A 12,325-nucleotide genomic window follows, 5' to 3' on the forward strand; every position below is an offset into this window, starting at 1 on the left:
TGCACCCAAACAGAGGTTCAGATGAAGCTTCAAAAACTTTGAAGAGGCTTAGCCTCCAACAGTAATCCCTGAGCTCTGCCTTCCAAATAGTTATATTACAGGTCTGATTCTATTTTGCTTTTGAGACAGTCTCATTTTGCCTTACGTGACCTCCAACTGCCTTCTGAGTGCCTGGGATTACAGGCTGTGCCATCATTCCCAACTATTTAACTCCTTTAAGAAGGCATTTAGGCATAAGATTTTGTGGAAGGGCCTTTGAAAGGCCAAATACATTTTTGACAAATGAAATAAAATCTCTGATTTCATTTGATTGAATCTCACATTTACTTATTTTAAAATTAATGAATATCAAAATTCCTAAGAGGCAAAAGAAGAGTTGGTTTCTGTATAGAAATTTGAATCTAAGGGACAAGAATAGATTCGAAGTTAAAAGACTATACAGTTTTAATCTCAACATTTTTCTTCATTTTTGACTATGTTAAAGAGAGCACCGAGAGATTATTAAACTAGTATCCAAATATCTTTTCCAAAAGGAAAAAAGGACTCCAACTGTGATTTACTGGAACAAGTGTCTCCCATTTTACATCTCACAGGTATAAAAGCTGACTGTTCTAAAGTTACCAACTTACTATGTGTTTGCCTGTAGGTCTGTACAACATTGAGCTAGTGCTGCTGTTTTATTTCAGAAGGAAAATGATAAAGTATGTAAAGGGTGAAAAACAGCTGCTCTCCTAAGCCATTTCTTTAGAGTGAGGATGAATTCTAAATTTATTAAGAAGTTTTATCCACTTCCTTCCTTTCCCTTTTTCCTTTTTTCTTGTCCTTTAGAGGGACAGTATAAGGAAAAGCATGAAGGCACAAAATAGGAGCTTGAAATCAGCTACAGTAATTACTCATGCAATTGGGTCCTTTCTATGTGGCATTATAGAAACCTCCTGAGTACCAAAGTTTATGCTTTTACAAAAGACAACTCCTACATCACTACATGGCACAGCCACTGCTTCTTCACACCTTTCAGGAAACAATCCCTAGGTATTTTTCACAAACCCCACAGGGTTTTCTATATTGAAATAAAGCAATAGCAGTCAAGCCTAAAATTAACATTTGTGCAGATGAGCTGAACCAGTTTCAAATGACTGGTTTTCTGCTCCAAATGCTGGAGCAAAGAGTGTTATCACTTGGACACAGTCAATTTCACAGTGATGAACACATACATACAGGTGATCTGATGATGATCTGAGGCACAAGCTGTGATTAGTCATTAAGTAAATGAAAGATAGAAGGTGTTCACAATCTATAGCTCATCATCTCTGCTCCTTATTCAGACATGGAGTTGAGCCGCTTCCTATCAGTGCATTACACACACTTTCTATCTTTCTTAAGAGTTGCTCTGGTGCAGCATGATAAGGAAAACCAGATGGCTGGCTTGATAAAAGGTGTTCCAAGTAAGGTCTTAGTAAGCTTCTTACCACAGGGTTATCTGCTGTCAGAAGACATTGGTCCTATAAGGACTCCTACAGTTCAGTTTTCAAAATTCTGGGACTAATTTGATCATAGCCTTTTCTTCTTGTTACATTATAGGACAGAAATTTGGAGTAATCATTCAAAAGGTTTTCCCAGTAACAGGTGATATCATCCATTTGCAAGTGGTTCATGATAAACTGGCTTCCCCTAGAGAAAAGATTAACAAGAATATTTTAAGCACAAAATTGAATAATAATAGCTTACATTTATTCACAGGGACTGATTGCAATGGTTTAACTCCTTCAAACAGCTAATTTCCAGTTTAACAAAACAAACACCAGGAAATGGAAAGGTGTTGTCAAGGAGAGGAGATCAAAGGGAAGGGGAGGCAGACAAATGAAGAGATGAAGGATGTGGTGAATGCAGTAAAAATATTCAATGTATATATGTGAAAATGTTAATTAAGGATACGGGTGGGAGACAGAGAACAATGGAAGGGGTGACATTGATCAAAATGCAGTACTCGTAAATTAATATTTTGAATTGAAACTACTTTTTACAACTAATTAAAGATAATTTAAAAATAATAAATAATTTTATTTTTAAAAATTAAAAGTAATTTTAGACAGGCACTGGTAGCTCACACCTGTAATCCTAGCTACTCAGGAGGCTGAGATCTGAGGACTTAAGTTCAAAAACAGACTCAGCAGGAAAATCTATGAAGCACTTATTTTCAACTAATCACCAAAAAGCTGGAAATGGAGCTGTGATTCAAGTGGTAGAGCACTAGCCTTGAGCAGAAATGCTCATGGACAGCACCCAGGCCCTCAGTTCAAGCTCCAGGATTGGAAAAACAAATTTAAGTTTTCTTAAAAAATAGCCTACATTCTCAATGGTTATCTTGGGCCAAGCCCTATGCAGATTACATTATATCAGAAGCAACCCTATGGCCAATACATACATATTCATGTATACAGTAATATAATTTAACATTTTCATGATTCTGAATTACTTTTGTATGATGAGGCTGAAGCATGAAAATCATCATAGTAATAATAGTTAGATAACTTCAGGAAAAAAAATGGGAATGCTAAAGTGAGGAAAGGGAAAACGAACAAAATTTACCTTTCAGCAATTTCCTGAGCAATATCATCATTTGCTTTCACAAACTGCAACAGCTCCCTAAAATGAAAAGAATCATGAGGTTCCAATATATACACTAAATTCATTAGTACTAAGTCAGACTGTAAATTGATCTCTAGCTAGGTCAATGTTGGATCATTTCTTTTTTATTTTTGTCAGCCATGGGGCTTGAACTCAGGGCTTGGGCGCTATCCCTCAGCTCTTCAGCTCAAGGCGAGTGCTGTACCACTTGAGCCACAGTGCTACTTCTGGTTTTCTAGTGGTTTATTGGAGATAAGAGGACTTTCCTGTCCAGGCTGGCTTTGAACCATGATCCTTCAGATCTCAGCCTCCTGAGTAACTAGGATTACAGGTGTGAGCCACCGGCGCCCGGCTTGGATCATTTCTTTAAAACAAAGATACTAGGGTCCTTGCAAGAACAAAATAAGGGGAAAAAATTCATATAAATTAAAACCAGCCTTATTATATATTTTGGATTTATTTTAGAAAAAACAGATGCTCAATGATAGAGATCAGAAATCAAGAATACTATCTTCAAATTTTTATCCTAATTTCCCTAAGAGGGAACTAGGCTCACACTTTGGCCCTTCTCCTATCTCCTCCCATCATGAGAGACTGATAAAAGTTTCATTTGAGTCAGTGCTCATACCATAATATGAAATCTCATTGACAATATTACAAGATCAAATGTCCCTATTTGAGGAATTAGAGCTTTCTCACTTCATCCTATCTGAATGTTACATTGGAGCTAGCATTAAAATACTTCTAGTAAAATCCCACTTACAGCCCACCTGGGTAATAATGCAACAGAACACAATATTTGCAAACCAAGTAAGAGGGATAAAGGCTTCACTGGAAAACGTCATTAAGGGTAGGTTAAAGGACTTCAGTGGCTGGTCTTGGAGGCAGACTGCAGGGCCATTTGAGCTCTGAACAGGGGGATAGCTGCTTACTGAACATTGGAGAGATCCGTTTTGACTGGGATATAGTGAACCCAGGGTTTCAGTTGTGGGTAGAAGAATTCTAGCCACTGGTCACCAACATGGAAAACAAGTGAACCACACAGGAAAAGGTGTTTGAACCGGAAACTTGCAGCTACGCCCCGAAAATTAAACAGATACCTGGGGGGGGGGAAGATGAAAATACATTTAATACTCTATGCTTGCAGCCACAAATATGTCCCTTTTTTTCCTTATTCCTTCCATTTTCTCTTCTAGAGCTGCAGGCTAGAGGCTGTTCTAAGAATGTCAGAGTGGGGGATAATTTCTTCAGACAGAGCTAGACTGAGTCAGAAGCTGGCTTCTGAGTGGAAAGAACGTAGGGCTCAGAAGGAAATGATAGCCTCTTGTAGACTGGAACATAGTCAAAGAAATGCAGAAACAGTCAAAGACATACATCAACAAGAAAGGGTGAAAAAAAATTCACAAGTTAGGTTGATGAGTCTCAAAGCTTTGTTTTTCCTCCCATGTACCCCATCTAATCTCCCTGCTTCTTGGACATCATCTCCTTCTCCAAGTCTAGGAAGAACAAAGAAGTGATGTCAGAACATCTTATTAAAATTTCTCCCCTGCCTTCAGAGCTATCTCAGAACATCTTTTCAAAATTTCTTTCTCTCTCACACACACACTCACACACCTATCTATCATAGAGCTCTAACATACAGCTCCACTGTGTGATCAGCATTTTTATCTGTGAATCCCCCCACCCAGCCACCCCTCCCTGTAAGCCCAGATTTACCTGTTAAGCTGATTTCGAGTCCTGGTATTTCATGATGTTTGTTTGTTTGGTAGTGCTAAGAATCATCATGTGCTAAGGCTTCGTACATGCTAAGCACATGCTCTATCACTGAGCTACATCCTTAGCCCCTCACTATAATATTAACTTCATAGTTAACTTCAACTACTGGGTGGGTAATTAATGGAAAGAGGTAAGCTCTCTGTAAACAATGACCATATTTCATCCTTCTCTATTGCACCCACAGAACTCAAGTCAGTGTACAGCAAACCTTAGTAAAAGGTAGCTAAAGAAATTAACACTAGATCTTAGATATGCTCACTACTCAAAGCAGAGCTATTTCAAAATAACATGGAAACCATTAACCAGAAGACTTACTTGTATTTGCAATGATCCACAAGATGGACATCCTTAGCAGCTGGTTTTCCCAAAGTGTCCTTTAAGTAAAAAAGAAGGTATTGGCACTAGTGATAATGGGATTTATAAGGAACTAATGTCAGCAAGCATTATTAAACATTCCAACAACTTAACCTCATCTATGCTTCATGATACACATGGAAGGAAGTATTATTATGTTCATACTGATGAGGAAAGCCAAGGTTTCCAGAAGCTGAGAGACTTATTCAGTCACATGACCCTAAGTAGAAGTGCTAAGGTTTTAACGCAGGTCTGTCTGATTTAGGAAATTTAAATTCACTGAAACCATGCTGCCCTCCTTTGAACTCAGAGATCATGGCTTGCAGCCCATTTCTGTAAATTATACATGCACATACCATAAACACTGGCAGGTAGGCCAGGCCGAAGGATGTATGTAGCTCACATACAAATTCTGGTGGGCATGAAAAGTACTTAAAAATAAACTACTCAAGCCGGTGCTTGAGCCGGTGGCTCACACCTGTAATCCTAGCTAATCAAGAGGCTGAGATTTGAGTTTCATGGTTTAAATCCAACCTGAAAGTCCCTGAGACTCTTATCTTCAATTCACTACAAAAAAAAACCAGAAGTGGGGGTGTGGCTGAAGTGGCAGAACACTAGCCTTGAGCAGAAAAAGTCAAACAAGAGCACAAGGCCCTGAGTCCAAGCCTCAATACTAGCAATAAATAAACAGGTGACAGGATACTTGCAAAAATCCAGATTTCCAATTTCTCTAAGGAGACCTGGTAAATCAGGCCTCTACACTAACTTGCAGTCATTGGCTGGAGCTCTTGGCAGTCTCTGGCTCAATCCTTCATTTACCTTCTGGCCCCTGGGCACTGGGTCTAGGACCCCCAAGTCCATTCTCCCTTGTTAGTGAGAAGGTAAACATGATGATGGAACTTAAGTCATATTTGCTTTTGCTGCTTTGGTACATAGTAGAGGTCAGTGACTTAGGTGCAGAATGAATACCTTATTCCTGTTTTTATTATTTAACAAAGTTTCTTGAACTCATTTGTTCCTATTTGATTAAAACTATCAAACAATGCATGCATCTCAGATATACTTAGTTTAGCCCCTGGAAGTTTTATTAATGCTTTTTCTCGTAATACCATCATATATTATATGGAAATTTCAGACAAGGAAATTTAGGGCTTTAAGTTCTTCAATTAAGGCAAACAGTCATAGAGTTAAAAGGACCAACACAGACTGAAAACTAAAGGTTCCAACCTCTGGCTTCATTTCTTAGAATCATTTGCAAAGTCTTAAAAGAAATGAGGATTTCTGGAATCCGTCTCCAGACACTCTGAATAAATGGATTCATTGTTAAATCTAATTATACTATACAGACAGAATTAGGAACCAATGGTTTAAACCAGGGGTTGGCAAACTGGAGCCCTTAACTCAATCCAGCCCACACTTTTTGTTGATGGTGGTGGTGGTGGTCATGGGGCTTGAACTCTGGGCTTGGGTCCTGTCCCTGAGCTCTTCAGCTCAACACAAGCACTCTACCACTTGAGCTACAGCACCACTTCCGGTTTTCTGGTGGTTAATTGGAGATAAGGGCCTCACAGACTTTTCTGCCAGGAATGTTTTGAACTGTGATCCTCAGATCTCAACCTCTTGAGTAGCTAGGATTACAAGCATGAGCCACCAGAGCCCAGTCCAGTAGAACCCATGGACTATTTCTACATTTTCAACTGATCAGAAAATAATTTTGTAATGTGAAAATTACATACCATTAAAATTTCAGTGCCCATACATTGAGTTATTATTAGAAAGCAGCCATGCTCATTTGTTGACCTACTGCCTGTGGCTGCTTTTCCTCAGCTACAACAAAGTTGAGTATGAGACCAAATAACTCTCAAAATACTTGCATTGGCATAAAAAATAATTGACTTCTGGCTTAAACCTTTGGAGTTGTAGCATATACCAGTCACATGACCAGAAAAGCAAGAAGATTTTGCAAAGGAGAACTGACATAAATGCTAATACATTCATCTCACCACTGAGAGGAAACCTAATCTTATCAGTTCTACCCAGGTAGAAATGCTCTTTGAATGAAAACAATCACTGTTGTGGTTCTATTCAGATGATTGCTGATTACTTTCATAGATTTCCAGGCCTGGTTTTTGGTGTATTCTGCGTCAACAAGTTTTGGATTTTTCCGAGATAGAAGAATGAGAGGATCCCGTTCTGGACTTGTCCTATGAAAGAAGCACATGATGTAAACCTATAAAGCCTACATCGTAATCATAATACTGTTTCCAGTCTCTGAAAGTGGAGCAGCAAGGGGAACCAGATAATGTCTATCTACACACATGGATAGTTCATGCTCTCTGTGGCTGGGGATGGGGATCCTCTGTACCATACCATCTAAGAGGTCCTGATTCTTCCCCTACTGTACTCTCCCAGGATAGGGAGTGTTTTACTTTCTCTCTTGTATCTAGTCTGTGAGGGCATGTGGTTCTGGTCATATAGCTATATCTCAGAAATGATTTCCTCTCCAGAAAGGTCCATGTAGTCACTGATATGCACCGCTTATCAAATAGTTTTATAAACATTTGTGTGTATGTTATGTAAAATCCAATACATGTAAATTAAAAATAATACAGGCTGGGCCTGATGGCTCTAGCTTGTACTCCTATCCACTTGAGAAGAGGAAACTAGGAGAGTTTGTAGTCTGAAGACCAGCCCATGCAGAAAAATAGTTCTTGAGTCTCCATCTCAACCAATAGCTGGAAATAGTGGCATTAACCTGTCATCCCAGGTTAATGGGAGAAACATAATGGCTGGGCACAGTAGTGTGTGTTTATCATCCCAAGCCACACAGGGGAAAGCACAAATAGGAAGATTTTAGTCCATGCATAAAGGAGACCCTATCTGAAAAAAATAACAAACACAGCTGGGCACCAGTGGCTCATGCCTGTAATCCTAACTACTGAGGATCACAGTTCAAAGTCAGCCAGGGCAAGAAAGTTGAGTCTCTTATTTCCAGTTAACTACCAAAAAAGCCAGAAATGGAGCTGTAGCTCGTGTTAAAGAGTGCTGGCCTTGAGCAAAAATGCTCAGGGAAGCTGGGCGATGGTGGCTCACGCCTGTAATCCTAGCTACTCAGGAGGCTGAGATCTGAGGATCACGGTTCAAAGCCAGCCCGGGCATCTGAGGATCACGGTTCAAAGCCAGCCCGGGCAGGAGAGACCGTGAGACTCCAATCTCCAATAAACCACCAGAAAACCGGAAGTGCGCTGTAGCTCAAGTGGTAGAGCGCTCACCTTGAGCTGGAGAGCTGAGGGACAGCGCCTAGGCCCAGAGTTCAAGCCCCACGACCGACAAAAAAAAAAATGCTCAGGGATAGTGCCCTAGCCTTGAGTTCAAGCTCCAGGATGGCATACACACAAAACAAAAACACACAACAGAACTGGAGGTGTAGCTCAAGGAGCAGAGCATCAGCCATGAGTGAAAAAAAAAGAGCGAAAGATGAGTCCTTAAGTTTGAGCTCTAGTGCCAGCACAAAATAATAACACAAAAAGGACTAATAGAGTGTCTCAAGTGGAAGAGTGCCTGCCTAGCAAGTGTAAGACCTTGAGCTCAAATGGTCGCAATAAACAAATAAATAATAACCCTCCAATGAAATAAAAGCCGAGCATGGTGACTCAGGCCTCTACTCCTAGCTACTTGGGAGGCTAAGGCAGGAAGGCCACAACTTTGAGGCCAGCCTGGGAAACACAGCAAGACCCTATCCCCAAAAAACAATTAAATAAAAAAAAGGAAAAAAACTTCAAAGGGATCAGAGATATGGCTCAGTGGTAAAGCACACGCCTAGTATGTGCAAGGCTCTGGGTTCAGTCTCCAGCCCATCCAAATACAAACAAACAAAAACATACTAAAGAGCTCAAAAACCTGGAGACTACATGTAGGAAAAGTCCAAGTAGCAGTTTACTGTCCAAGCAAGGAGGGGAGCAAACAGTATGATGTGATAAATACCACCAAAACTATAAACCCCTGTCCCTTCATGGTCTTTTTCACTCATGCACATGACTGTGCATTTGTACCAGGTATTTCTCTTGGCTCTGAGAATATGGAGCTGAACAACACAGGCAGGTCATTCCACTTCATTGTCCATATATCCCTCTTTATTTCTACCAGCATCAGGGCTATTAAGCACAGCTTGGAAGTCACATGGTCTGATGGCAAAGGCAATTGGGATACCTGGTGATGATTCCTATTCTGCACTAACCATCAGAAACATGACCATAAACATAGTTTATGGAGGATTTCTGGAATCCATCGCCAAAGAGATGGATTTTTGGTGGTTAGAGATAAGAATCTCATGGGACTTTCCTGCCCAGGCTAACTCTGAACCTGGAACATGATGAAATCTTTGTTCTGTTGACATTATAGAGACATTCATTGTACCTATCCACTCCCTGACTTAGATGAAGTGTACTTCTTTAACTTCCAGTTCAATTGAGTAATGGAGACAGGCATGGTAATGCTTGGCTGCAATCCCATCAGTCAGGAGGCTGAAGCAAGAAGATTTGAAGTTTGAGGCTAGCTTGGGCTCCACAGTAAGTTTCAAGACGGCCTGGACTACATAGCAAGACCATTTCTTGAAAGTACAAAATCAATCCAGGAGCTGGTGGCTCACGCCTATAATCCTAGCTACTCAGGAGGCTGAGATCTGAGGATCATGGTTCAAAGCCAACCTGGGCAGGAAAGTCTGTGAGACTATTTTTTTTCCATATATATTGTATTTTTTTTTTATTGTGAAAATACCGTACTGGGCTGGGAAGGTGGCTTAGTGGTAGAACATTTGCCTTGCATGTATGAGGCTCTGGGTTCAATTCCTCAGCACCACATAAGCAACAAGAAAAAAGCCAGAAGTGGCACTGTGGCTCAAGTGGTAGAGCGCTAGCCTTGAGCTGAAGAGCTGAGGGACAGCGCCCAGGCCCAGAGTTCAGGCCCCACAACCGTACCCCCCCAAAAAAAAAAATACGGTACAGAGGGATTACAATTACATGAGCAAGGTAATGAGTACATTCCTTATCAAGTATTGTTGCCGCCTCCTTTGTTTCCCCTTCCCATCCCTACCCAACTGCGCCACACCGCCCCCCACCATGACTCTTATCTCCAATAAACCACCAGAAAACTGGAAGTGGAAGTGGTGCTATGGCTCAAGTGGTAGAGCCTTGAGCTGAAGAGGTCAGGGACAGTGCCCAGGCCCAGAGTTCAAGCCCCACAAATGACACACACACACACCCACACACACACACACACAAAAGAAGTCAGAAAAATAATCACCTTGATCCTCGGAAATATGCTGTAGAATTTTTCTTATTCCATGGCCACTGAGCCGCTGACCTAAGAAATGCAGACTCTGATCAGTTTCTATGATTTTTTTTCTAAACTATATAAGGTTGTATCTTAACCATTTTATGAAATTAGCATACATTAATAGTACAAAAGGATCTCATTGTCATTAGTCTATAGATGCAGAATGAACTTTAAACAAGTTTACCTACTCTATTATATTCCCCAACCCCCTTTACTCTCCCAATTTTTCAAACAGTATTTGGTGGATTTCATTAAGTTAAAATCCTCACACATATGAACACGAGTGAAAAATTTGGTATTTGGCTTTTTGGGCTTGGCTTATCTTGCTCAACATGATCTTCGGCTCCATCCATTTTGCTGTAAAAGGCATTTCACTCTTCTTTTTTTTTTTTTTTTACATACAGCAATAATTTATTCTGGAATGTTCAGTTAGTTTCTGTTGAGACACAATCCCTGTCTCATTAATAAAAGAGTAGCCATCTCGCCTCAAATCATTTCACTCTTCTTTATAGCTGAATAATATTCTGCAGTGTATAAATACTACATTTTCTCCATTTGTCAGTTGTTGGGCAGCTGTGCGGTTAGAATAGGGTTGTGATAAAGATGGGCATATAGCTATCCCAATTGTATACTAACTTACATTCCTTTGGATATAAGTCCAAGAGTTGTAGAGCAGGATTAGATAGTAGTTCCATATATAATTTCTTGAAGAATCACCAAACTGGTTTACACAGTGATTGCATTAACTTGTATTCCTACTAACAGTGTATAAGAGTTTCTTTTTCCCCCATATTGTCACCAGCATTTGTTGTTGTTTTCTTGATCATTGCCATTTTGACTGGGGCGAGACTGCATTTCTTCTGTAACTAACTGTTGAAATTTTCTTCATATATCTCAGTCTGTTGGTATTTAAAAAACATACTGATTTTTGTATGTTAACTTTATATCTAGGAGGGTTTTTTTTGTATAATCTTTATAGTTTTTTAAGTACATGATCATATCACCCTCAAATAGGGATAATTTATCTCTTCCTCCTCTACTTGAATCCTTGTTTTCTTACTCATGTCTTACTGCTCCTACCAGGAATTTTAATACATTGACTAGAAGTAGGACAAGTAGACAATCTTTTCCCATTCCTGACTTTAGAAACGGTTTCAGTTTTCCCCCATTTAAGTATGATGTTGGCTAAAGTTCTGTCATATACAGCATTTATTATGTTGTGAGCCATTGCTTCTATTACCTGTTTCTTCATAGCATTTATAAGAAAGAATGTTGAATTTTGTCACAAGCTTTTTCTGCATCTGTTGAGATGATTATGTTATTTTTGTCCTTTTTCTGTTTATGTGGTGTATTATGCTTATTGATCTGTATTATGCTAACCCATTCTTGTATCCTTGGAATAAAAGTTACTGGAGCATAGTATATAATCTTTTTTAACATGTTAATAAGTTTAGTTTGTAGGGTTTTTTTCTTCTCTGTGTGACTGTCCTGGGCTTGAACTCAAGGCCTGGATGCTGTCTCTGACCTTTAAAACCAAAGGCAAGCACTCTACCACTTGAGCCACATCTCCACTTCTGGCAATTTTTGGTGGTTAATTACAGATAAGAGTCTCATGGGACTTTCCTGCCCAGTATAAGCTAGCTCTTAATCGTGACCGTCAGCACTTAGCTTCCTGAGTAGCTAAGATTATTGGTTTAAGCCACCAGTACCCAGAAGCTTATAATTATTTTTATTACTTATGTTTACATTTATGTTCAAAGGAAGATGCTATAAATTTTTCTTTTTTCTTGTGTCCTTACAGGGTTTTGGCTTCAGAGTAATAGACAGAATGAATCTGTAGCATTTTTTCTTTTTTTTAATTTTTAATTTTTGGCAATGCTAGTAGGCAGGCATCTACCATTTGAGCTATGCACTCAGATCTTCGTACTTTTAGTAATTTTTCAAATAGGGCCATGTATTTATGCTTGGACTGCCCTAGACTATCATCCTTATATTTATGCTTATGATTATGTATTTAGCAAGGATGATAGGTATATGTCACCAAACCCAGCTTTTATTATTTGAGGTGCAATTTTGTGAACTTTCTGCCTAAGCTGGCCTCAAACCTCCTCTGCCTCCCAAATCTAAAATTATAGGTATGAGCCATCACACTCAGCAGCACATTTCTCCTTTCTATTTTATGAGATACTTTGTTGGGTTTTTTTGGGTCCAGTCGTGGGGCCTGAACTCTGGG

The 12,325-nt window shown here is 39.6% G+C and overlaps 1 protein-coding gene across 1 annotated transcript in view; it reads right to left on the bottom strand.

Annotated features, from left to right (window-relative positions):
* Positions 1-618: 618 nt before the first annotated feature.
* The window catches only part of Poglut1 (protein O-glucosyltransferase 1), a 22,329-nt gene continuing 10,622 nt past the window's right edge, over positions 619-12,325 (bottom strand). The window contains exons 6-11 of the mRNA XM_013019335.1: positions 10,060-10,139; positions 6,863-6,962; positions 4,720-4,778; positions 3,561-3,728; positions 2,590-2,646; positions 619-1,671 (exon numbers count right to left, since the gene is read on the bottom strand). Coding sequence (XP_012874789.1) covers positions 1,515-1,671; positions 2,590-2,646; positions 3,561-3,728; positions 4,720-4,778; positions 6,863-6,962; positions 10,060-10,139 — 621 coding nt within the window. The 3' untranslated portion in view covers positions 619-1,514. The remainder of the gene's footprint in view (positions 1,672-2,589; positions 2,647-3,560; positions 3,729-4,719; positions 4,779-6,862; positions 6,963-10,059; positions 10,140-12,325) is intronic.

This window comes from Dipodomys ordii, unplaced genomic scaffold (assembly GCF_000151885.1).
Source record: "Dipodomys ordii isolate 6190 unplaced genomic scaffold, Dord_2.0 Scaffold45, whole genome shotgun sequence".
NCBI lineage: Eukaryota > Metazoa > Chordata > Mammalia > Rodentia > Heteromyidae > Dipodomys > Dipodomys ordii.